The sequence below is a fragment of the Anomaloglossus baeobatrachus genome, chromosome 8, assembly GCF_048569485.1.
Source record: "Anomaloglossus baeobatrachus isolate aAnoBae1 chromosome 8, aAnoBae1.hap1, whole genome shotgun sequence".
NCBI lineage: Eukaryota > Metazoa > Chordata > Amphibia > Anura > Aromobatidae > Anomaloglossus > Anomaloglossus baeobatrachus.
The window spans coordinates 230,127,054-230,154,091 of record NC_134360.1 but is presented as its reverse complement, the minus strand read 5'-3'; the positions used below and the strand labels follow the sequence as shown (position 1 = coordinate 230,154,091).

At 47.6% G+C, this 27,038-nt stretch overlaps 1 protein-coding gene across 1 annotated transcript; it reads right to left on the bottom strand.

The window, feature by feature from the left end:
* Positions 1-70: 70 nt before the first annotated feature.
* Positions 71-27,038, bottom strand: LOC142249473 (retinoid isomerohydrolase). The gene is made up of 14 exons (XM_075321129.1): positions 26,932-27,038; positions 25,609-25,691; positions 18,782-18,932; positions 17,632-17,739; positions 17,401-17,542; positions 15,754-15,901; positions 15,524-15,605; positions 14,547-14,679; positions 4,933-5,072; positions 4,515-4,644; positions 4,245-4,359; positions 1,778-1,872; positions 1,591-1,702; positions 71-432 (listed from the first exon to the last, which is right to left on the bottom strand). The coding sequence occupies exons 1-14, from the start codon at positions 27,000-27,002 to the stop codon at positions 281-283; spliced, it is 1,662 nt and encodes a 553-aa protein (XP_075177244.1). The 5' UTR covers positions 27,003-27,038; the 3' UTR covers positions 71-280.

The window sequence follows — 27,038 nt, the reverse complement described above, 5'->3', positions numbered from 1 at the left end:
TGTCTTGTTACATTTTGTTTCTATAAAGATCACACATCGTCCAACAGTAAAACAATGCAAAAGATGTTTATTATGAAATAAGGTTTACACTAATTTCCTCCTAAGGCCAATATAGAGCAATAGGTACATAAATATACAAAGTGATGAATATGTGCAGCCTCCGTGTACAGCATGTGCAGCTGCGCCGTCTCCTGTCCTCGGATTGGACCTGTACACTGTTTCCGCACTTGGTTCAGTGCGATGTTGTACTTTTGTGTCGCTGCTGCAGGATCGGTTTCATTCAGGCGTTCTTAAACATGCCGTGAAATGTGACAGGGATGATGGTGTCCACCTCGGCCCTGGCGATTTCACTCATGTCCTTGGCGTCCAGGATCAGCAGGAAGGACGGCTTGTGCCCCACCGCCGGGGCAATGGCCACACTCAGTATCACACCTGCGGTAATAATACAAAGTCATCCAGGGCAGCGACCGCTGATGATCTTATGGGTTCTTGCATCCCACTTTTAACTCCTCGTGAGAGGTAAATGTGTCAATCTTGTGTATACTGACAAATATAAGTGCGAGATCAAGGTGGCAGCGCTGCCGTCATACACAGTATCCTGCTGCAACCACCAAGATCGGAGATAACTCTCATCTCCGCAGTTTGAGCATCTAAAGCAGTGGTTCCCAAACCAGTCCTCACGGCCCCCAACAGGTCATGTTTTCAGGATTTCCTTACTATTGAACAGGTGATGGAATCATTATCAAGGCATCACCTGTGCTAAATTAAGGAAATCCTGAAAACATGACCTGTTGGGGGCCGTGAGGACTGGAGTTTGGGAACCACTGATCTAAAGAATTAAAACTAAGAATCCAGATCATTATACAATCGTGTGGATTAAAGAGCGTGTTACACGCAGTGACATCGCTGGTGTAAGCACCCGCCCCCGTCGTTTGTGCATCACGGGCAAATCGCTGCCCATGGGGCACAATATCGTTCGGAGCCATTACACGGGCTTACCTGCCTGGCGACGTCGCTCTGGCCGGCGAACCGCCTCCTTTCTAAGGGGGCGCTTCGTGTGGCGTCACTAAGCAGCCGCCCAATAGAAGCGGAGATGAGCGGATGTAACATCCTGCCCACCTCCTTCCTTCCTCATTGCCGGCGGCCGCAGGTAAGCTCCAGTTCGTCGTTCCCGAGGTGTCACACGTAGCGATGTGTGCTGCCTCGGGAACGATGAACAACCTACGTCCTCTACAATCAACGATTTTATGAAAATGAACGACGTGTCAACGATGGATGATTTGGTGAGTATTTTCCACCGTTAACGGTCGTTCCTTGCTGTCACACGCAACGACGTCGCTAACTATGCCGGATGTGCGTCACGGAATCCGTGACCCCGGCAATATATTGTTAGATACGTCGTTGCGTGTAACGGGGCCTTTACTTTCGTCTCTGCGACTGTTGCAGCCATGGACACTTTTTGGGACAGACCTGTCTGCTTGAAGCTTTCTACATTGCATTGTCATTTTCCCAATTTTACTGTAAATAACATGAAATGTTGCCAAATAAACAATTAACCCTTAGCTGAACAATCCCTTGAAATATCATTACCATCATCTTCCTCCAGTGCGTCGGGTGTCGGGACAAATATGGGCTCAGACGGGTAGGTGTTGGGCTCTTGCCATACCCACGTTTCTTTGCTCTTGACGTTCAGCTTCACAAGCTGGAAGAGTTTAGACAATGACGTTATATCTGAAGACGAGTGCGGAATAGGAAATAAATATATCTATATACCAACCCTGTCAGGAATGAAGTGGTTTAGTCCCAGCCCATACGCATACTTGTAATCTTTACCGCCATATGCCTTGTAGTTGATTTGTGGGAATTCGAAGGCTGCAGGAATATTAGAATAAGGATGAGATCTATTAAAGGGAAAGGTTTGCACAGATTTTGCAGACTATGTTGGTGCTATAATGATATAAGATCACAGCAAAACACTGCCACCCGGTGGTCAGACAGATGGTAGCAGCCGATGCACATTTTTAATGAGATCTGCAAACTTATCTGTGCCACAGTAAGGGGTGCTTCACACACAGCGAGATCGCTGCTGAGTCACGTTTTTTATGACCTCATTAGCGATCTCGCTGTGTGTGACACTGAGCAGCGATCTGGCCCCTGCTGTGAGATCGCTGCTCGTTACACACAGCCCTGGTTCGTTTTTTTATTGTTGCTCTCCCGCTGATAAGTACACATCGCTGTGTGTGACAGCGAGAGAGCAACAATCCTGAATGTGAAGGGAGCAGAAGCCGGCGTCTGACAGCCTGCGGTAAGCTGTAACCAAGGTGGTTACCCGATATTTACCTTCGTTACCAGCCTCCGCAGCTCTCACGCTGCCAGTGCCGGCTCCTGCCCCCTGCACACGCTAAGCTAAGCGGTGTGCGCTGGTAACTAAGGTAAACATCGGGTAACCATACCCAATGTTTACCTTAGTTACCAGTGTCCGCAGCTTCCAGACGCCGGCTCCGTGCAAGTGCAGCGTCGCTTGCACGTCGCTGCTGGCTGGGGGCTGGTCACTGGTCGCTGGTGAGATCTGCCTGTTTGACAGCTCACCAGCGACCATGTAGCGATGCAGCAGCGATCCTGACCAGGTCAGATCGCTGGTCGGATCGCTGCTGCATCGCTAAAGTGTGAAGGTACCCTAAAGCAAGATGCAGTAAAATCCACTTCTAATTAGGAGTTAACAAAAGAAAAACCATCCCTTTAGGCAAACAATTAAATTAGTAAGTAAAGATGACTCATGCAGCTGCAGATACCGCAATTAGTTTTGTTTTAGACATTAAAAAAAAAATAAAGAATCCCTTACACCCCAAGAAGGGAGGAAGCTCATCAAAAGGGTTCATTAGTTCAGCATGATTCTAATAAAATCTGCAGTAAATATTGACCGATCTGTCATAATATGTAGACCTTGGGTGTTGAAACCACAAATGTAACAATTCTGACATCTTCCCATCATCGCCATCAGTACATGTAGGCTACATGCGCACACTGCAGTTTTGTAGTCACAACAAAACTGTTTAAATAAAAACTCCTTTTAATGATGCAGCCTTTTTTGTTGCATTTTTGATCATGGGTTTTTTATGCGTTTTTGGCAGCTTCTTCTGGAAAAAAACACAAGGTGATGGAACATGCTACATTTTTTTTTTATGTCAGAAGTTTGTGACAAACTGCAGCCAAAAAAACTGCAATGTGCGCACAGCAAATCTGAATTCTCATAGACTTTACTGGGAAGTCAAAAGTCAAAACTTTCAGACAACTGAACTAAAAAACGTGACAATGAAGTGTCAAACTGCAACGTGTGCATGTAGCCTAAGACCATGTGTGCACATTGCAGTTTTGTTTCTTCAGCAAAAAAAGCATAAAAAAAGCATGTGTTTTTGCCGTGTTTCAGTGCATTTTCCCGATGCGTTTCTTCTCTATATTCAATGGAAAAAGGCAAAAAGAATTGACACGCCGTTTCTTTTTTTCTGCAACCAAAATTGCAAGTAAAAAAGAAGCAACATTCGCACAGCCTTTCTGAATTCTCATAGACTTTGCTGGGGAAGGTAATGCATACAGTTTAGGACAATAAACTGCACTAAAAACACAACAAAACCGCACTGTGCGCACAGGGCCTAAGGCTTCTAAAAACTGCGCCTTATGGCAGAAAAATGCACCAAAAAAAGCATGCTTTTTTTGGTGTGTTTGCTTGTTTTTGTCCCATGCGTTTTTTTCTTTTTTTTTTTTAGTGAAAACATTGGCTGAAAGGGCAAAAAAAAACCAAACCGCACCAACAACAATTGCCATGCTGCTTCTTTTTTTCTGCACCCACAACTGCAAGAAAAAAAAGAAGCAACGTGCGCAGAGCACCTATGCATTCTCATCGACTTTGCTGGGATAAGGATAGACATGCAGATTTGGGCAACAAACGGCACCAAAAAACGCAGCGTGCGCACAAGGCCTTATCACTACAAGCCCTTTTCTACAAGGAGGACAACCATATAATTGGGAAAACCCTACTAGACCCACGGTTTAGCAGAACCAATCCCCAAGACGCGGCGTATAGGGGGAACAACACAGGACCTGACGATTTGTCCCTTCTCGGCTGCGCTGAACTTTCCGCTCGTCCATTTTTCCTGCTTCCAACTCATCAACTTAAAGAACTAACGTACCCCGTCCCTGACAGGCGCCATTATCAGGGCACCAGTTTTAGATTTCATTACACAAACCTTGCCGAGGTCCAGAAAAGAGAACCTCCGGCTCCAGCCAGATGGTGTCGTCGCTGCGCAGCGTTGCGGTAGCGGTGGTGTACGGCAGATTTACCAAGTTCTTTCCTGCGTCGTTCTGGTAGAAGAGAGAAACTGGATTTGCATAACTTCATCCCTCACTTCCACCCTGATGCATATTTTGTCCATTACATAGATTACAAACTACAATGTGTGCAAGCAGAGCTGCAGTGTAAAGCATAGAGGAGACCATAATATAGCAGTGGCCATTACCTTCTGGATGTCGAGGGGCAGCACGTATCTCCGCACTTCAGGTTGGGGGGCTTTCTGTGCCAGGCGCTTCACTTCCTCCCAGTTCTCACGTAAATTGGCCAGATATAAATAATTGTAGATAAATTCAAAGCTGCAACGAGAAAAGTTTCCGGTGATTTCCAGAAGTAAATGCGGCTGTTTATAAAAGATACCGAAATAATGGCTAAAGATGAGCGAGAAGCTACAAGGAGGATCTCACTCCGGAGGAGACATCACTGTGACCCATGCAATGCTTCTTTCCCCCTCTGGGGGCGCTGTGGAAGAATTAAACACTTGATCCCGAATCTTTCACAGTTTATAATTGATCACTGATCTATGATTGTCTTATGTTGACGCCTTCTAAGATAAAAGATTGTTCTAAGTGACAAGCCTCCATTACCCCTTCCAGCAGCAAAGATCCACAATAAGAAATCCATTGTCTTCATAGGTGTTAATATGATGGAAAATGTTGAAGGCCGAAGTCCTGTACTTTATATTAAGGTATTCTCCTGTGTGCTTCTCCGCAACATGCATCCACACCTACAACACAGCGGGTCAAAGAAAGGGTTAACTACACTGGTGGGGGGCACAAGAGTAAGAGTAACCCCCACCCCAACTGAATATATTCACCACTATTCCTCTACATAGAGGGCAGTATTATAGTAGCTAATTCTTGTACGTAGGGGCAGTATTATACCGTAGTAGTTATATTCTTGTACATAGGGGGCAGTATTATAGTAGTTATATTCTTGTACATAGGGCAGTATTATAGTAGTTATAGTCTTGTACATAGAGGGCAGTATTATAGTAGTTATATTCTTGTACATAGGGGGCAGTATTATAGTAGTTATATTCTTGTATATAGGGACAGAATTATAGTAGTTATATTCTTGTACATAGGGGGCAGTATTATAGTAGTTATATTCTTGTACATAGGGCAGTATTATAGTAGTTATAGTCTTGCACATAGAGGGCAGTATTATAGTAGTTATAGTCTTGTACATAGGGGCAATATTATAGTAGCTATATTTTCTTTGTCGCTCCATTGGGAGACCCAGACAATTGGGTGTATAGCTTCTGCCTCCGGAGGCCACACAAAGTATTACACTTAAAAAGTGTAACCCCTCCCCTCTGCCTATACACCCTCCCGTGGATCACGGGCTCCTCAGTTTTATGCTTTGTGTGGAAGGAGGAACACATCCACTCATGCATTCTCATATTAGTTATGTCGGTTGGAAGAAAAGAGGGTCCCCGACATGTTCCCTTCTCACCCCACTACGTCGGCGGTGTTGTTAAGGTTGAGGTACCCATTGTGGGTACAAAGGCCGGAGCCTCATGCCGTCTCCTTCACCATCCCTTAGCGGCTCTGGGAGAAGTGGGATCCTGAGCGGTCATCCATTTACTGGGACCGTGCTCCCTCCGCAGCCCCTGTGGGAATCTGCCGGACCGGAGTCTATTCAACCTCAGGGACCGGGCCCTGCAACTCTAAGGTACTCTGTGTCCCCATAGGGGACTGTGCAGGGAGCGCACCTTATTCCCGGACGCTGCGGCAGCTGCTGAATTGAGAAGGCCGGCGGACTTCCGCGCCGACCGTGCCTGCTTGTCGGGCGCGGTCTCAAATTTAGTCCCCGGCTTCATTGCGGCCTAGTCGCAAAAATCCCGCCCCCGGGCCTGACTGTCAGGGGTAAGGGCTGGACAGCCGGCCTGACGTCGGATGTGAGGGCCGGACCATCCTGCATGTTTCCTCCCCCCTCACTGATACTGTGGGGACCCCAGATTCCCGCACTTTCCTGGCGCCGCCCACGGCTCCACTCCTCCCCTGAGAGCTCCGGCAGCCATTTTTTTGGCATTCTGCCGGTGGAGGATTCTCAGTGAAGAGCTCTGCAGCTCCGGGGGACCTAAGGCAGGGAATCTGGAGGACACACACTCCGCTTTTTAACGGTCGGTAAGCCACACCGGTCACCCGGTGCTGGTCCCCCTAGGGTGCCGGAATAGATACGTATTTATATATATATATTCTGTTCGGTCGGGCTGTATACCCTTTTTTTGCCTATATACCCTCAGTGATCATTCTCCTAGGAGACAACAGCATGTCGTCCACAAGGAGCAAAGCTGTTAAGGCACAGGGTTTTTTGCGGCCTGTACCTCTTGTGGGGCTATGTTACCTGCGGGTTTCACCTACCCTCACTGTGAGCAATGCTCGACCCCTGCTTCGCTTGCTCAGCCGGAGCCTCGGTCACTAGTGGGCCCCTCGGCTCATGTAGACCCCCCTGCTCCCCCTGTCCAGGCGGCAGGGACAGAGTTTGCCTCTTTTGCTGAGAAACTCTCTAAGTCACTTTCACAATCCATGGCTCAGTCTATGGACAAGTGGTCTGCCAAGCTGCTAGAAGCTTTGCAGTCCAGACCGGTCCTTACACAGGCCCCGGCCCCTGTTGGATCGTCGCCTCCAGGCCCCTCTCGGTCCGCGCCGCAGCGCGCTCCCAGGTTGGACCCTAGGTCTCACGTGGAGGACTCCTGCCCGGACCACAGTCCTAGACAGGCTAAGCGGGGTCGCTGGGAATCTTCCCCGACTTCTTCACGCTGCTCGGGTTCCCAGCTTGAAGACTCTCTGGAGGACGAGGCGGACGTCGCAGCTCAGGGCTCTGACCCTGACGTCGCCCTTAACCTTGATACACCTGAAGGGGACGCCTTAGTGAATGATCTTATCTCGTCCATCAATCAGGTGTTGGATCTCTCTCCCCCGCCTCCTACTGTAGAGGAGTCGGCGTCTCAGCAGGAGAAACACCAGTTTAGGTTCCCCAAACGTACACGTAGTGCGTTTTTCGATCACTCTAACTTCAGAGATGCTGTCCAGAAGCCCAGAACGGTTCCGGACAAGCGCTTTACTAAGCGCCTCACTGACACGCGTTACCCCTTCCCCTCCGAGGTCGTTAAGGGTTGGGCTCAGTGTCCCAAGGTGGATCCTCCAGTCTCTAGATTGGCGGCTAGATCTGTGGTATCGGTTGCAGATGGCTCATCGCTAAAGGATGCCACTGACCGGCAGATAGAGGTTCTGGTGAAGTCCATCTATGAGGCCACGGGCGCGTCTTTTGCCCCGGCTTTTGCAGCCGTGTGGGCACTCCAAGCTATCTCGGCTTGTCTGGCCGAGATTAATGCTGTCACACGTAATTCTGCTCCACAAGTTGCGTCTTTGACTTCTCAAGCGTCAGCTTTTTCTTCCTACGCCATGAACGCAGTCCTAGACTCTGATGGCCGTACAGCTGTGGCATCCGCTAACTCTGTGACAGTCCGCAGGGCCATGTGGCTGCGCGAATGGAAGGCAGACTCGGCCTCCAAGAGGTTCTTAACCGGTTTGCCGTTTTCTGGCGACCGCTTGTTTGGCGAACGATTGGATGAGATTATTAAGGAATCCAAGGGAAAGGACTCCTCCTTACCCCAATCCAAACCTAAGAGACCTCAGCAACGAAAAATACAATCGAGGTTTCGGTCCTTTCATCCCTCCGCCAAGCCCCAATCCTCTTCGTCCAGCAGGCCGCAGAAAGGCCAGAGGAACTCCTATGCGTGGCGGTCCAAGTCACGCCCCCAAAAGGCCGCAGGAGGCACTGCCTCCAAGGCGGCCTCCTCATGACTCTCGGCATCCCCTAGCCGCATCCTCGGTCGGTGGCAGGCTCTCCCGCTTTGGCGACGCCTGGTGGCCACATGTTCAAGACCGATGGGTGAGAGACATTCTGTCTCACGGTTACAGGATAGAGTTCAGCTCTCGTCCTGCGGCTCGTTTCTTCAGAACCTCTCCGCCCCCCGCTCAGGCCGACGCACTTTTTCAGGCAGTGGACGCTCTGAAGACATAAGGAGTTGTGATCCCCGTTCCCGTTCAGGAACGTGGTCGCGGCTTTTACTCCAACTTGTTCGTGGTGCCAAAAAAGGACGGATCATTCCGTCCCGTTCTGGACCTCAAACTACTCAACAGACATGTGAGAACCAGACGGTTTCGGATGGAATCTCTCCGCTCGGTCATCGCCTCGATGTCACAAGGAGACTTCCTAGCATCGATCGACATCAAGTATGCTTATCTCCACGTGCCGATCGCACCCGAGCATCAACGCTTCTTGCGTTTCGCCATCGGGGACGAACACCTTCAGTTCGTGGCATTGCCTTTCGGCCTGGCGACAGCCCCACGGGTTTTCACCAAAGTCATGGCATCCGTCGTGGCGGTCCTACACTCTCAGGGCCACTCGGTGATTCCCTACTTAGACGATCTCCTAGTCAGGGCCCCTTCTCGGGTGGCGTGTCAACACAGCCTTACCGTCGCTCTGGCGACTCTCCAGCAGTTCGGGTGGATCATCAACTTTCCGAAATCCAAGTTGACACCGACCCAATCACTGACTTACCTCGGGATGGAGTTTCATACACTGTCAGCGGAAGTCAAGCTACCGCGGGACAAACAGCTTTCTCTGCAGGCAGGGGTGCAATCTCTTCTTCGGGGTCAGTCACACCCCTTAAGACGCCTCATGCACTTCCTGGGGAAGATGGTGGCAGCGATGGAGGCAGTGCCGTTCGCGCAATTCCATCTGCGGCCACTCCAATGGGACATTCTCCGGAAATGGGACAGGAGGTCGGCTTCCCTCGACAGGAAAGTCTCTCTGTCCCTTGCAACCAAGACGTCTCTTCAGTGGTGGCTCCTTCCCAATTCTCTATCTCAGGGAAAATCCTTCCTACCCCCAACCTGGGCTGTGGTCACCACGGACGCGAGCCTGTCAGGGTGGGGAGCGGTTTTTCTCCACCACAGGGCTCAGGGAACCTGGACTCCGATAGAGTCTTCCCTTCAGATCAATGTTCTGGAGATAAGGGCAGTGTATCTAGCCCTATTGGCTTTCCATCGGTGGCTGGAGGGCAGGCAGATCCGTATCCAGTCGGACAACGCCACTGCCGTCGCATACATCAACCACCAAGGCGGCACTCGCAGTCGTCAAGCCTTCCAGGAAGTCCGGCAGATTCTGCAGTGGGTGGAAGCCACAGCCTCCACCATCTCCGCAGTTCACATCCCGGGCGTAGAAAACTGGGAAGCAGATTTTCTCAGTCGTCAGGGCATGGATGCGGGGGAATGGTCTCTACACCCAGAAGTGTTTCGAGAGATCTGTCGCCGCTGGGGAACGCCGGACGTCGATCTCATGGCGTCACGGCACAACAACAAAGTCCCGGCTTTCATGGCTCGGTCTCTGGCGGCGGATGCGTTAGTTCAGGATTGGTCGCAGTTTCGACTGCCTTACGTGTTTCCTCCTCTGGCGATGCTGCCCAGAGTGTTACGCAAGATCAGATCTGACTGCCGTCGCGCCATTCTCGTCGCTCCAGATTGGCCGAGGCGGTCGTGGTACCCGGATCTGTGGCATCTCACGGTGGGACAACCGTGGGCGCTTCCAGACCGCCCAGACTTGCTGTCACAAGGCCCGTTTTTCCATCTGAATTCTGTGGCCCTCAACCTGACTGTGTGGCCATTGAGTCCTGGCTCCTAGCGTCTTCAGGGTTATCTCAGGATGTCATTGCCACCATGAGACAGGCCAGGAAGCCTACGTCCGCCAAGATCTATTACAGGTCTTGGCAAATCTTCTTAGCCTGGTGCTCTGATAACGGTTTTCCTCCATGGCCGTTTGCCTTACCCACTTTTCTTTCATTCCTTCAATCCGGAATGGACAAGGGGTTGTCACTCGGCTCTCTCAAGGGCCAAGTATCGGCGATCTCCGTATTTTTTCAAAAGCGCCTAGCCAGGCTTCCGCAGGTCCGCACGTTCCTGCAGGGAGTTTGCCACATAGTCCCACCTTACAAACGTCCGCTGGAACCCTGGGATCTTAACAGGGTGCTAACGGCTCTTCAGAAACCACCTTTCGAGCCGCTGCGGGATGTCTCTTTATCACGTCTTTCGCAGAAGGTGGCCTTTCTAGTGGCAGTTACATCACTCCGGAGAGTGTCTGAGCTTGCAGCGCTGTCATGCAAAGCCCCCTTCCTGGTGTTTCACCAGGATAAGGTGGTTCTGCGTCCGGTCCCGGATTTTCTCCCTAAGGTGGTATCTCCTTTTCATCTCAATCAAGATATCTCCTTGCCTTCATTTTGCCCTAATCCAATTCACCAATGTGAAAAGGATTAGCACTCTTTGGATCTAGTGAGAGCACTCCGGTTCTACGTGTCTCGCACGGCGCCCCTGCGTCGTTCAGATGCGCTCTTTGTCCTTTGTCCTTGTCGCTGGCCAGCGTAAGGGTTCGCAGGCTTCCAAGTCAACCTTGGCTCGGTGGATCAAGGAACCGATTCTCGAAGCCTACCGTTCTTCTGGGCTTCCGCTTCCTTCAGGGCTGAAAGCCCATTCTACCAGAGCCGTGGGTGCGTCCTGGGCATTGCGGCACTGGGCTACGGCTCAGCAGGTGTGTCAGGCGGCTACGTGGTCTAGTCTGCACACTTTCACGAAGCACTATCAAGTGCATACCTATGCTTCGGCAGACGCCAGTCTAGGTAGGCGAGTCCTTCAGGCGGCGGTTGCCCACCTGTAAGAGGGGGCCGTTGCGGCTCTTTTTATTGAGGTATTCTTTTACCCACCCAGGGACTGCTTTTGGACGTCCCAATTGTCTGGGTCTCCCAATGGAGCGACAAAGAAGAAGGGAATTTTGTTTACTTACCGTAAATTCCTTTTCTTCTAGCTCCTATTGGGAGACCCAGCACCCGCCCCTGTGCCCTTCGGGCTGGTTGTTTTTTTGTGTACACATGTTGTTCATGTTGAATTGTTCTTTTGGTTCATGGTTTTCAGTTCTCCGAACATCCTTCGGATTGAATTTACCCTAGACCAATTTATAAGTTTTCTCCTTCCTGCTTTTGCACCAAAACTGAGGAGCCCGTGATCCACGGGAGGGTGTATAGGCAGAGGGGAGGGGTTACACTTTTTAAAGTGTAATACTTTGTGTGGCCTCCGGAGGCAGAAGCTATACACCCAATTGTCTGGGTCTCCCAATAGGAGCTAGAAGAAAAGGAATTTACGGTAAGTAAACAAAATTCCCTTCTTTGTACATAGGGACAGTATTATAGTAGTTATATTCTTGTACATAGGAGCGGTATTATAGTAATTATATTCTTGTACATAGGAGCGGTATTATAGTAGATATATTCTTGTACATAGGGGCAGTTTTATAGTAATTATATTCTTGTACATAGGAGCAGTATTATAGTAGATATATTCTTGTACATACGGGCAGTATTATAGTAGTTAAATTCTTGTACATAAAGGGCAGTATTCTAGTAATTATACAGTATATCCACCCATATCCTGTCCACTGCCATTAACTTGAGAACGGCGGGAGCTATAGGCATAGAAGTGATGTCTACAGTCATGGCCAAAAGTTTTGAGAATGCTACAAATATTAATTTTTACAAAGTCTACTGCTTAAGTTTTTCTAATGGCAATTTGCATATACTCCAGAATGTCATAAGGAGTGATCAGCTTAACAGTAATTACTTGCAAAGTCAATATTGGCTAAGAAAATGAACTTTAACCCCCAAAACACATTTCAACATCATTGTATTCCTGCCTTAAAAGGAGCAGCTAACATTGTTTTAGTGATTGTTCCATTAACACAGGTGTGGGTGTTGATGAGGACAGGGCTGGCGATCAATCACTTATGATTAAGTAAGAATGACACCACTGGACACTTTAAAAGGAGGCTGGTGCTTGGTATCATTGTTTCTCTTCAGTTAACCATGGTTATCTCTAAAGAAACACGTGCAGCCATCATTGCTCTGCACAAAAATGGCCTAACAGGGAAGAGTATCGCAGCTACAAAGATTGCACCTCAGTCAACAATCTATCGCATCATCAAGAACTTCAAGGAGAGAGCTTCCATTGCTGCCAAAAAGGCTCCAGGGCGCCCAAGAAGGACCAGCAAACGCCAGGACCGTATCTTAAAACTGTTTCAGCTGCGGGATGGGACTCCCAGCAGTGCCGAGCTAGCTCAGCAATGGCAGCAGGCTGGTGTGAGTGCTTCTGCACACACTGTGAGGCGGAGACTGCTTGAGCAAAGCCTGGTTTCAAGGAGGGCAGCAAAGAAGCCACTTCTCTCCAGAAAAAACATCAGGGACCGACTGATATTCTGCAAAAGGTACAGGGAGTGGACTGCTGAGGACTGGGGTAAAGTCATTTTCTCAGATGAATCCCCTTTTCGATTGTTTGGGACATCTGGAAAACAGCTTATTAGGAGAAGAAGAGGTGAGCGCTACCACCAGTCTTGTCTCATGCCAACTGTTAAGCATCCTGAAACGATTCATGTGTGGGGTTGCTTCTCAGCCAAGGGAATCGCACCACTCACAGTCTTGCCTAAAAACACAGCCATGAATAAAGAATGGTACCAGAATATCCTCCAAGAGCAACTTCTCCCAACTGTCCAAGAGCAGTTTGGCACCCAACAATGCCTTTTCCAGCATGATGGAGCACCTTGCCATAAAGCAAAGGGGATCACTAAATGGCTCATGGAACAAAACATAGAGATTTTGGGTCCATGGCCTGGAAACTCCCCAGATCTTAATCCCATTGAGAACTTGTGGGAAATCGTCAAGAGACGGGTGGACAAACAAAAACCAACAAATTCTGGCAAAATGAAAGCATTGCTTATGCAAGAATGGACAGCTATCAGTCAGGATTTGCTCCAGAAGTTGATTGAGAGCTGCCCGGGAGAATTGCAGAGGTCCTGAAGAAGAAGGGTCAACACTGCAAATATTGACTTTCTGCATTAACTCATTCTAACTGTCAATAGAACCCTTTGGTCTCATAATATGATTGCAATTATATTTCTATATGTGATGTAAACATCAGACAAACACAATTAAAAACCAGAGGGCAACAGATCATGTGAAAATATCATTTTGGTGTCATTCTCAAAACTTTTGGCCATGACTGTAGGTGTAGTAAAGTATCCATGCACTACGCAATGAAACCACCTATAGCGCCATCTGGTGGAAAACAACGGAGTTAGCATTTTTTATCTCGAAAACAGAATGAGATAGAGAAAAAAAGTGAATTACAAAGTTGTAGGGCATCATCAATTCAATACGAATCGACACCTTGCATACAGAAATGCTATGATATGAAACCCATGACCCCACCAAAACATTGAATGCTGGTCACGCATATGGTGCTCATTTAACTTTGATGCTCAAAGTGGCCACCGTCAGCTGCAATGCACATCTGGACTCTGCACAGCATACTGTATCTTGCTGCACGTTGTGCAATATGGTAGGTGACACGTTTGCACAAGCATCTGTGATACGTCGTTGTAGGTCCTGCAATGTTGGTGGAGGGGTCGCATACACCTGCTGTTTGATGTGACCGTATAGAAAGAAGTCCAATGGGGTCAGGTCAGGTGAGCGTGGAGGCCACTCCATGCAGGCACCATACCCAATGACTTGTAGGAAGGTCTCCATGAGGTATCACTTCACGTCCGCAGCCTTGTGAGTTTTACACATTCTAATCATAGCATTTCTGTATGCAAGGTGTCGCTTCGTATTGAATTGATGATGCCTTACAACTTTGTAATTCACATTTTTTCTCTATCTCGTTCCATTTTCGAGATAAAAATGCTAACTCCGTTGTTTTCCACCAGGTGGCGCTATAGGTCGTTTCATTGCGTAGCGCATGGCTACTTTACTATACCTAGACACCACTTCTATTCCTATAGCTGCCGCCGTTCTCAAATTAATGGCGGGGGACAGGATATGGGTGGACACACTGTATTCTTGTACATAGGGGCAGTATTATAGCAGTTACATTTGTGTACATAGGGGCAGTATTATAGTAGCACAAAATTCTAACAAATAAACATTTAATATTGGGCAATGTCTTTAACCAGTTGTCACGCAGGGCACCGTCACACACAGCTGGATAATCCTATATTGCACATGGGATGTGTGGAGCTTGTAAAGATGCAAATGTTATGAAGACATCATAATGGGAAATATAATATGACAGGCAGCCGTGTTCTTACTCACACCCATAGTTTCATGAGACTCAAAACAATCCATGTAATTGGCTCCCCAGATGCTCCACGCAGAGAGGAACTTGAACAGATTTATCTTTACTGGTTGTTCTACAAAGACGAGATAATTTGGAGACATTCCGAAACTGAAAGAGAGGAGAAGAGGCACGCCATTATGTATACAAATCTCTAACTATACACGGGATTAGATGCTCAAAACTCAGAACATGAAATCCCCGCAACCAGGAAAATCAATAGAGTGTCTTATAACAAAGAACAATTCCTGTCAGAGGTGAAAAATATGTTCATATAAGACAGCATTATAGTAGTTATATTCTTGTACATAGGGGCAGTATTATAGTAGTTCTATTCTTGTACATAGGGGCAGTATTATAGTAGTTCTATTCTTGTACATAGGGGACAGTATTATAGTAGTTATATTCTTGTACATAGTGGTAGTATTATAGTAGTTATATTCTTGTACATAGTGGTAGTATTATAGTAGTTATATTCTTGTACATAGGGGGCAGTATTATAGTAGTTATATTCTTGTACATAGGAGTAGTATTATAGTAGTTATATTCTTGTACATAGGAGCAGTATTATAGTAGTTATATTCTTGTACATAGGAGCAGTATTATAGTAGTTATATTCTTGTACATAGGGGTAGTATTATAGTAGTTATATTCTTGTACATAGGGGACAGTATTATAGTAGTTATATTCTTGTACATAGGGGGCAGTATTATAGTAGTTATATTCTTGTACATAGGGGTAGTATTAGAGTAGTTATATTCTTGTACATAGGAGCAGTATTATAGTAGTTATATTCTTGTACATAGGGGTAGTATTATAGTAGTTATATTCTTGTACATAGGAGCAGTATTATAGTAGTTATATTCCTGTACCCAGGGGGCAGTGTTATAGTAGTTATACTCCTATGAGTTTCTTTAGCTCTTCTTTGCTTACAGATATGCAATGTTTCGGTTACCTGTGCACATAGGACGGGGTAAATCTGTCACTACATGGGAACTGGACCACCACTTTGCTCTTTGTTATGGGATCTTCTTTGTCTGTAACAATAAATTAGCAGAATTACTGAAGAGTTCTGCGGCGTCCAATCGTCTGGCATTTGCAATAGTCTGGCAGATATAATGGCAGAATGGAGTGATGATGTTTGCCCTTGGATATTGCACATATTTCACCTGCCCCGGCACTTACCGGCCTGCAGAGGAGGAATCATGATCACATTATAGGCAAGTGAAAAGTTCTTTCCAAAGCAGTTTCCTATGTTGTAGACGGTGCCGTCGTTCTCGATGTGCGGGTGCGCGGTGACGCCGTTAATGGAGATGTATTTACAGAGATCCACCTGAAAGAAACGGCAGCCGTCACTCCGAGGAAAATATGTCCTGAATGTCATCATCCTAGTCCTGTCATTGTTGCATATTTTTCTGTTAAAATGAACATAACAATCTGAGGTTTTTCCCTCCGCTCTCTATACTGACACATCTGCAGGTTTTTCCTTCCGCTCTCTATACTGACACATCTGCAGGTTTTTCCCTCCGCTCTCTATACTGACACATCTGCAGGTTTTTCCCTCCGCTCTCTATACTGACACATCTGCAGGTGTTTCCCTCCGCTCTCTATACTGACACATCTGCAGGTTTTTCCCTCCGCTCTCTATACTGACACATCTGCAGGTTTTTCCTTCCGCTCTCTATACAGACACATCTGAAGGTTTTTTCCTCCGCTCTCTATACAGACACATCTGCAGGTTTTTCCATCCGCTCTCTATACAGACACATCTGAAGGTTTTTTCCTCCGCTCTCTATACAGACACATCTGCAGGTTTTTCTCTCTGCTCTCTATACAGACACATCTGCAGGTTTTTCCTTCAGCTCTCAAAAGATACATCTGCAGGTTTTTCCCTCCGCTCTCTATACAGACACATCTGCAGGTTTTTCTCACTATCTGACATGAAATCAGAATAAACCTTTCCTGTTTTAGGTCAGTTAGGAACCAAAATTATTTATATTTGCCAAATGCCAGAATAATGAGAGAATGTTTAAAGACATTTTTATTACTTTCTGCAAAGTCAGAAATTTACATACACTAAGAGTACTATGCCTGGGACAGCCCATATGATTATGTCATGTCTTTGGAAGCTTCTGATAGGTTTATTGGCAACATCTGAGTTAATTAGAGACACACCTGTGGATGTATTATAATGCGCACCTGAAACACACTGCTTCTTTGTGTAGCATCACGTCCATGTGGTTACAGATTATAAACAATCTCTGATCCTGTAACATGTGTCCTTTACCTTTATCTTCCTGGTCTTTCTATTTGCTTTAGTTTATGAAAAAGATTGCACAGAAACAAATGAGTAACTTATGAATGCAAAATCAGACTACCTAGGGCTTGTAGTCTGTAACCATGGAGACACATTGACCTGCATAGGAGCTGTATACACATAACGGTAGTAGATTTTTGGCATCAATACTTATAAATTTGTTTAAATCTCTACTTTTAGATGCAGCTTCCCAGTGTAGGAGCCTTGGATTATATATATTATATATATATATATATATATATATATATATATATATATATATATATATATATATATATATATATATATATATATATATATATATATATATATATATATATATATATATATATATATAATGTCCTAATGGCACAAGGGGAATCCCAGTGAATTAGGCCATATACATTCGTATTTTGTCAGCGGTTCCTCCAATAATCTTACGCCTACATGGCCCCCTGACTGTGAGGGCAATCCATCCATACATATTGTTAATCCTCTGTTGTTTAGTGACATTTTCCCTCTTTTTCACTCTATACCTTTTTTACTGTTTCCAGCGTCTCCGGATCGACCTTTGTTATGTAATTGGTTTCTGTGCAGGCGTAAAAATCCTCCCCCACGGGGTAAATATTCACAAGGGCGTTATCTGTTATTTCTAAGCCTTTAAAGTATGAAAAAAACCTATGCAAATTAAAAAAACAAAATTATAGATATTTGTAAAATTATTTAACACCACAAAACTCGCTAAATTCTTAGTGCTCCAAACTTACCTGGAAAAAATATTCTTACAAGGATCTGGATAAGCGAAAGTGCCGAACTCTGTTATCACAATCCTCTTTTCAGTCATTGCCCGGACATAAGCGTCAGTCTTCACAAATCTGTGGTCAAAGCACCGCACTGCGTTACATTTCTGACATAGGAGCATTATTATAGTAGTTATTTTCTTGTACATAGGACAGTATTATAGTAGTTATATTCTTGTACATAAGAGCAGTATTATAGTAGTTACGTATATTCTTGTACATAGGGGCAGTATTATAGTAGTTATATTCTTGTATATAAGAGCAGTATTATAGTAGTTATATTATTGTACATAGGAGCAGTATTATAGTAGTTATATTCTTGTATATAAGAGCAGTATTATAGTAGTTATATTCTTGTATATAAGAGCGGTATTATAGTAGTTATATTCTTGTACATAGGACAGTATTATAGTAGTTATATTCTTGTACATAAGAGCAGTATTATAGTAGTTACGTATATTCTTGTACATAGGAGCAGTATTATAGTAGTTATATTCTTGTATATAAGAGCAGTATTATAGTAGTTATATTCTTGTACATAGGACAGTATTATAGTAGTTATATTCTTGTACATAAGAGCAGTATTATAGTAGTTACGTATATTCTTGTACATAGGAGCAGTATTATAGTAGTTATATTCTTGTATATAAGAGCAGTATTATAGTAGTTATATTATTGTACATAGGACAGTATTATAGTAGTTATATTCTTGTACATAGGAGCAGTATTATAGTAGTTATATTCTTGTACATAGGAGCAGTATTATAGTAGTTATATTCTTGTACATAGGGGCAGTATTATAGTAGTTATATTCTTGTACATAGGGGCAGTATTATAGTAGTTTTATTCTTGTATATAGGGGCAGTATTATAGTAGTTATATTCTTGTACATAGGGGGCAGTATTATAGTAGTTATATTCTTGTACATAGGAGCAGTATTATAGTAGTTATATTCTTGTACATAGGAGCAGTATTATAGTAGTTATATTCTTGTTCATAGGAGCAGTATTATAGTAGTTATATTCTTGTTCATAGGAGCAGTATTATAGTAGTTATATTCTTGTACATGACAGCATTATTACAGTAGTTATATTTTTGTGTATGTGATGTCACTAACCTGCGATGATACGTGACGTGTCCCTCCTTGAACTCAAACTTATGTAGCAGAGCTTGTCCGTCAAATAGGTGATAAAACTGCTCTGAACCCACTTCAAACAGCCCGGGGCCACATCGCAGCAGACTTCCAGACAGCCACAGGGGTAACCGACCTGTCCGAGGAGTGGTGGAGAGGGGAAATTAATTTTCAATAAGCCTTTAAGGGTAATATTCCCAAATATATAAACATTTACGTACATATATGTTAGGATATTGTTACATTGGTGTTTTGCATATATATGTTTGATACCAGTGTTGTGCGCCACACCACGTTACCACTGCGCAGTATACGGTTTTTACAGGATGCTGCTCTATGGAATACCGCAGTCTTCTCTGCTATTTCATGCATGAAAAAATATGTATCTCAACATTTTACCGGCCACGTAGAGGCCACATGGGCATTTTTGTCAGGTGGTTAGAACCTTAAAAGTCAGTGTGACACAAACACCAAAGAAGGGAATTTTGTTTACTTACCGTAAATTCCTTTTCTTCTAGCTCCAATTGGGAGACCCAGACAGTGGGTGTATAGCTACTGCCTCTGGAGGCCGCACAAAGAACTACACTTAAAAGTGTAAGGCCCCTCCCCTTCTGGCTATACACCCTCCCGTAGGAGTACGGATTCCTCAGTTTTAGTACCAAAGCAAGAAGGAGGAAAGCCAATAACAGTTTCAAAAACAAATTCAATCCGATAACAAGATCGGAGAACTTAAGAAACAACATGAACAACATGTGCACCCGAAAAACGAAACCCTAAGAACAAATAGGGCGGGTGCTGGGTCTCCCAATTGGAGCTAGAAGAAAAGGAATTTACGGTAAGTAAACAAAATTCCCTTCTTCTTTTTCGCTCCTAATTGGGAGACCCAGACAGTGGGACGTCCAAAAGCAGTCCCTGGGTGGGTAAAAAGATACCACATGAACGGGCTGTCAGACAGCCTCTTCCTACAGGTGGGCCACCGCCGCCTGAAGGACCTGTCTACCTAGGCTGGCATCTGCCGAAGCGTAGGTATGCACTTGATAGTGTTTGGTAAACGTGTGCAGACTCGACCAGGTAGCCGCCTGGCACACTTGCTGAGCCGTAGCCTGATGCCGCAATGCCCAGGACGCACCCACGGCTCTGGTAGAATGGGCCTTCAGTCCAGATGGGATCGGAAGCCCAGCAGAACGGTATGTGTGAAGAATTGGTTCCTTGATCCACCGCGCCAGGGTGGATTTGGAAGCTTGCGTTCCCTTATGCTGACCAGCGACTAGGACAAAGAGCGCATCAGAACGGCGTAGAGACGCCGTGCGAGAAATGTAAATCCTGAGTGCTCTCACCAGGTCCAACAGATGTAAACCCTTTTCAAATTGGTGAACTGGATGCGGACACAAAGATGGCAAAGTGATATCCTGATTGAGATGAAAGGAAGAAACCACCTTGGGAGAAAACTCTGGAATTGGACGCAGTACTACCTTGTCTTGGTGAAACACCAGGAAGGGAGATTTGCAAGATAACGCCGCTAGCTCGGACACTCTTCGAAGAGACGTGACCGCCACAAGAAAAACTACCTTTTGTGAAAGCCGAGAAAGGGAAACCTCTTTCAAAGGCTCGAAAGGCGGCTTCTGGAGAGCAATGAGAACCTTGTTCAGATCCCAGGGTTCCAATGGCCGTCTGTAAGGAGGAACGATATGAGAAACTCCTTGGAGAAACGTGCGTACTTTAGAAAGCCGTGCCAAGCGCTTCTGAAAGAATACGGATAGCGCGGAGACTTGACCCTTAAGCGAGCTAAGCGACAAACCTTTTTCCAACCCAGACTGCAGGAAGGAAAGAAAAATTGGCAATGCAAATGGCCAGGGAGAAAACCCTTGAGCCAAGCACCACGCTAAGAATATCTTCCACGTCCTGTGATAGATCTTAGCTGAGGATGGTTTTCTAGCCTGTCTCATTGTGGCAACAACTTCATGAGATAAACCTGAGGCCGCTAGGATCCAGGACTCAATGGCCACACAGTCAGGTTCAGGGCCGCAGAATTCAGATGGAAAAACGGCCCTTGAGACAGCAAATCTGGACGGTCTGGTAGTGTCCACGGTTGGCCTACCGTGAGATGCCACAGATCCGGGTACCACGACCTTCTTGGCCAATCTGGAGCGACGAGTATGGCTCGATGGCAGTCGGACCTGATTTTCCGGAGAACTCTGGGTAACAATGCTAGAGGTGGGAACACATAGGGGAGTCGGAATTGCGACCAATCCTGAACCAAGGCGTCTGCCGCCAGCGCTCGGTGATCGTGAGACCGTGCCATGAAAACTGGGACCTTGTTGTTGTGCCGTGACGCCATCAGATCGACGTCCGGCGTCCCCCAGCGGCAACAGATCTGCTGAAACACGTCCGGGTGAAGGGACCATTCTCCTGCGTCCATGCCCTGGCGACTGAGAAAGTCTGCTTCCCAGTTTTCCACGCCTGGGATGTGAACTGCGGATATGGTGGACGCTCTGCTTTCCACCCACGTCAAAATCCGCTGGACTTCTTGAAAAGCTTGGCGACTGCGTGTTCCCCCTTGGTGGTTGATGTACGCCACCGCCGTGGAATTGTCCGACCGAATCCGAATCTGCTTGCCTTCCAGCCATTGTTGGAAGGCTCGCAGGGCAAGATAGATTGCTCTGATTTCCAGAACATTGATCTGCAGGGTGGACTCTTCCTGAGTCCACGTACCCTGAGCCCTGTGGTGGAGAAACACCGCTCCCCACCCTGATAGGCTCGCATCCGTCGTGACCACTGCCCAGGACGGGGGAAGGAACGACTTTCCCTGTGACAATGAGGTGGGGAGAAGCCACCAACGCAGAGAGTCCTTGGCAGTCTGAGAGAGGGAGACAGTCCTGTCGAGGGACGTCGATTTCCCATCCCATTGGCGTAGAATGTCCCATTGTAGAGGGCGCAGATGAAACTGCGCGAACGGGACTGCCTCCATTGCTGCTACCATCTTTCCTAGGAAATGCATGAGGCGCCTCAGTGAGTGCGACTGGCTCTGAAGGAGAGATTGCACTCCAGTCCGTAGCGAGCACTGCTTGTCCAGTGGAAGCCTCACTATCGCTGAGAGAGTATGAAACTCCATGCCAAGATAAGTCAGAGATTGGGTCGGGGTTAGATGAGACTTTGGAAAGTTGATAATCCACCCGAAACTCTGGAGAGTGTCTAGTGCCACCTTCAGACTGTGTTGGCATGCCTCTTGAGAGGGTGCCTTTATAAGCAGGTCGTCTAGATACGGGATGACCGAGTGACCCTGCGAGTGCAGAACAGCTACTACTGCTGCCATGACTTTGGTGAAGACCCGGGGGGCTGTTGCCAGACCGAAAGGTAACGCTACGAACTGTAGGTGTTCGTCGTGTATGACGAAGCGTAGGAAACGCTGATGCTCTGGTGCAATCGGCACGTGGAGATACGCATCTTTGATATCTATTGATGCTAGAAAATCTCCTTGAGACATTGAGGCTATGACGGAGCGTAGGGATTCCATCCGGAACCTCCTGACTTTTACGTGTCTGTTGAGCAACTTTAGATCCAGGACGGGTCGATACGATCCGTCCTTTTTTGGGACCACAAACAGATTGGAGTAAAAACCGTGACCTTGTTCCTGAAGAGGGACGGAGGTCACCACTCCTTCCGCCTTTAGAGCGGCCACCGCCTGCAACAGAGCATCGGCTCGGTCTGGTGGTGGAGAAGTTCTGAAGAAACGAGTTGGCGGACGAGAACTGAACTCTATCCTGTACCCGTGAGACAGAATATCCCTCACCCAACGGTCTTTGACGCGTGACAGCCAAATGTCGCCAAAGTGGGAAAGCCTCCCACCGACCGCGGGTGTGGGAATCGGAGACCGCAAGTCAGGAGGACGCCGTCTTGGCAACGGTTCCTCCGGCTGTCCTTTTTGGGCGTGACTGAGACCTCCAAGAATCTGAGCGTCTCTGGTCTTTTTGAGTCTTTTTTGACGAGGCGAATTGGGACCTGCCCGGTCCTCGAAAGGACCGATAACCAGACTGACCCTTCCTCTGTTGGGGTTTGTTTTGTCTGTGTTGCGGTAAGGATGAGTCCTTACCCTTGGAGTGTTTGATGATTTCATCCAAACGCTCTCCAAACAATCGGTCACGAGAAAAAGGCAAATTGGTTAAGCACTTCTTGGAATGAGAATCTGCTTTCCAATGTCTCAACCACAGGGCCCTACGCAAAACAACGGAGTTGGCTGACGCCACTGCCGTGCGGCTTGTAGCGTCAAGAACAGCATTAATCGCGTACGACGCGAATGCCGCCATTTGCGAGGTCAATGGTGCTACCTGCGGGGCAAATGCACGTGTGACTGAGTCGACTCGCGCAAGCCCGGCTGAGATAGCTTGGAGTGCCCATACGGCCGCAAAAGAAGGCGCTAATGACGCTCCAATCGCTTCATAGATGGATTTCAGCCAGAGCTCCATCTGCCTGTCAGTGGCATCTTTAAGTGCCGCTCCATCTTCAACTGCAACCAAGGATCTAGCTGCAAGCCTGGAAATTGGAGGATCCACTTTTGGACACTGGGTCCAACCCTTGACCACCTCAGGGGGAAAAGGGTAGCGTGTATCTTTAAGCCGTTTAGGAAAACGCCTTTCAGGATAAGCGTGGGGTTTCTGGATTGCGTCTCTAAAGTCAGCGTGGTCCAGAAAAGTGCTTAATGTACGCTTAGGGTATCTGAAATGGATTCTCTCGTGCTGCGAAGCTGACTCCTCTACAAGAGGAGCTGGTGGGGAAATATTTAACATCTTATTGATGTTAAATATAAGATCATTAACTATGGCGTCACCATCTGGTGTATCTAGATTGAGAGCGGTCCCAGGATCAGAATCCTGATCAGTTACGTCCGCCTCATCACCCATAGATTCATCTCGCTGGGATCCTGACCATTGAGATGAATGTGAAGGCCCGTCATAGCGAGCCCGCTTAGGCTGCCCGGGGCCATCGTCCGAGTCAGAGTCTTCACCCTGAGGTGTATGTGCCTGTCCCGGAGCTTGGAGGTAATTCAGCTGAGGGGGACCAGGGGGCAATGATTGCACAGTGTCCGTGTCCTGAAGTACAGGCCTAGCTCGCAATGTGTCAAGAATTTGTGACATAGTGAGAGACATTCTGTCAGCAAAAGCTGCAAACTCAGTTCCTGTCACCTGGACAGCATTCACAGGTGGTACACCCTGGGTCACGTCCAGCAGAGGTCCCGACTGTGCAAGCGCCGCAGGGGCCGAGCACTGCACACAATGGGGGTCCGTGGAGCCTGCCGGTAGAAAAGTCCCACATGCGGTGCAGGAAGCATATAATGTCTGTGCCTTGGCACCCTTGCGTTTTACGGACGACATGCTGCTGGCTCTCTGCAATGTGAGAGAGTCTATAGCCAAAGGGCGACCAGCGCTATGTAATACCAAGTATTTGTAGAAACAAAATACTAAGAATACTACTGGCACAAGAGGGGGTGAGCCCTGAGGGCTGCTTACCGCCCGCTGAATAGCGGGTAAGAGGCGCAGAATTCCTTGTCTGGGTCTCCCCGGCTCCCCTCTGCAGCTCAGCGTGTCAGCAGGAATGGCTGCCGGCGTCTGTGGAGAGGGGCGGTCCGTGGGAGTTTCCAAACAAAAGTGCGGGAAACAGTGTCCCCTCTGTGCCGATTGTGAGGGCTGGAGTATGTAAAAACGACTCCAGCCCTCGGCGCTGATGCACTGGCCAGCGTCCCGCCCCTCTCCTGACTGGCAGGTCTGGGGGCGGGAACGAACGGAAGCAGGCCGCAAAAGCCGGGGACTCGAGTTATCAGCGCGGCCGCCGTAAAAGCGCGGGCCGCGCTGAAGTCCCCGGCGCACCACAAGTGCCAGCCGCGCCGCAGTCCCAGCGGCCGGCGCGACCGATTCCCAGAAGTGGCCAGCGTCCCGCCCCTCTCCTGACTGGCAGGTCTGGGGGCGGGAACGAACGGAAGCAGGCCGCAAAAGCCGGGGACTCAAGTTATCAGCGCGGCCGCCGTAAAAGCGCGGGCCGCGCTGAAGTCCCCGGCGCACCACAAGTGCCAGCCGCGCCGCAGTCCCAGCGGCCGGCGCGACCGATTCCCAGAAGTGTGCCTGCTTCAGCAAAGCTGAATGAGGCCATGGCACAAGCGCCGTAGCGCTGATGTCCCCCGGCGCACTACAACACCCAGCATGCTGCGGTGTGAGCGCCAAATGCACGGGGACACAGAGTACCTTGAGGAAGCAGGGCCATGTCCCTGATGTACTCCGCTCCATCCAGCATCTTCTCCAGGGGCTGTAGATGGAGCACGGTCTCAGTGCCTGGAGACCAGTAAATCCCACTTCACCCAGAGCCCTGTAAAAAGGGATGGGGAAGGAATCAGCATGTGGGCTCCTGCCGCCGTACCCGCAATGGGTACCTCAACCTTACAAACACCTCCGACATACAGTGGGGTGAGAAGGGAGCATGCTGGGAGCCCTGTATGGGCCCTCTTTTCTTCCATCCGACATAGTCAGCAGCTGCTGCTGACTAAAAACAATGGAGCTATGCGTGCGTGTCTGACCTCCTGCGCACAAAGCTAAAACTGAGGAATCCGTACTCCTACGGGAGGGTGTATAGCCAGAAGGGGAGGGGCCTTACACTTTTAAGTGTAGTTCTTTGTGCGGCCTCCAGAGGCAGTAGCTATACACCCACTGTCTGGGTCTCCCAATTAGGAGCGAAAAAGAAAGCTTTACAGCTGTAGACTGCAAGCAGAGCGGTGAAATGTCCTCTTTTTAAGGACAATTGAGCTCCGCCACGTCCGGAGGCCTTACCTGTGATGTGGACACTCATCGGCGTGGCCAGTTCCTCCACTGTCTCAAACAGTTTTTTGTAGCCACCAGCAGGGTGCTCCACGCTGCAAAATAACAAAAAATGGCATCAACTCCAGAATGTACCGAGCCCAATACAATCAGACAGCAGAAATCCAAGCTGGTGGGGACTGAAAGGGATTGTGCAGAGGATTATTACTGAAATGCACAGGACTGTCCAAATAAATAAATAAATAAATAAATAAATAAGTAATACCCCCCAATCTGCTGCAGGTCCCTCTCCAGCGATCACAGGTTGTATGGACCTTACAGAGACCATTCGGCTCCCATTTAAAGGGATTGTGCAGAGGATTATTACTGAGTGCACAGGACTGCCCAAATAACAAATAAATAAAAAATAAATAATACCCCAGAACCGTCCCCCCAATCTGCTACAGGTCCCTCTCCAGCGATCACAGGTTGTATGGACCATACAGAGACCATTCGGCTCCCATTTAAAGGGATTGTCCACTACTAGGACAACCTCTTCTGACTACACGTTTTCCCCAGGTAAAATAAAAAAAAGCCCATACTCACCTCCCGTACCGGCACCATCCTAGTGGTGCTGTGGTTTGGGATCCTGGGGCTCATGTGATGTTGTGAAGTCTTCTGAATCCCACATCCAATCAGTGGCGGCTTCAGTCTCCCCGCCTTCGGACCAAATGAGTTAATCAACAGGAAGTGATGCTGCGGCTGCCACTCACTTCCTGTTACTTGCTCGTTTGGTCCGAAGGCGGGAAGACAGTATCCGGCGCTGATTGGACGTGGGGTTTGGATGACGTCACATCTCTCGAACCCCAGGAAGGTGAAACACGGCAACCCTGGAATGTTGCCAGTACGGGAGGGGAGTATAGCCTTTTTTATTTTACCTGGAGGAAACGTGGAATCAGAAGCGGTTCTCCTAATAGTGGACAACCCCTTTAAATGGGAGCAAAATGGTCTCTCTATGGTCCATATAACCTGGAGCCTTCTACAGAAAAGCAAGTTTGCATTAGCAGACGCAGACTGTCCTGTAGGCAGAGTACAGGCCGCCATAAACAGCAGCGGTGGAAAATGTGAATCAAACCTTGCATGAAAAAGCCATATTCTAAAAAGAAGGTATTATGGAATTGCTACACATGCAATTGTCCCCTGGAGTAATCTACAAAAAAATTCTTAAAATCAGAGTTGAAACTGTAACAAAAATCTTCCTTTGACTCTCCGGAAACTCTTCACTCCTCGCATAAGATGACGCGACGATTCGGAAGCCGTGATGCGAATGTTAATGGCGTCCATGCCGCTACTTACCGACTGGCCATGGTGCCTCCTGCTACGGAAGGAGCCGCTGTAGACTGAGCTCGCGAGTCTGAAGTCTCCATCTATTTATAGGGACTTTGATTTGTTACAAGAGAATA

What these genes read in the sequence shown, in the direction of transcription:
- LOC142249473 (XM_075321129.1), bottom strand. Translation starts at nt 27,002, where the DNA reads ATGGAGACTTCAGACTCGCGAGCTCAGTCTACAGCGGCTCCTTCCGTA. An exon ending in AGTCTCATGAAACTATGGGT is followed by an intron (nt 5,073 to 14,546) that starts GTGAGTAAGAAC and finishes GCTGTGTTGTAG; the next exon opens with GTGTGGATGCATGTTGCGGA. An exon ending in GATCTTTGCTGCTGGAAGGG is followed by an intron (nt 4,645 to 4,932) that starts GTAATGGAGGCT and finishes TTCTCGTTGCAG; the next exon opens with CTTTGAATTTATCTACAATT.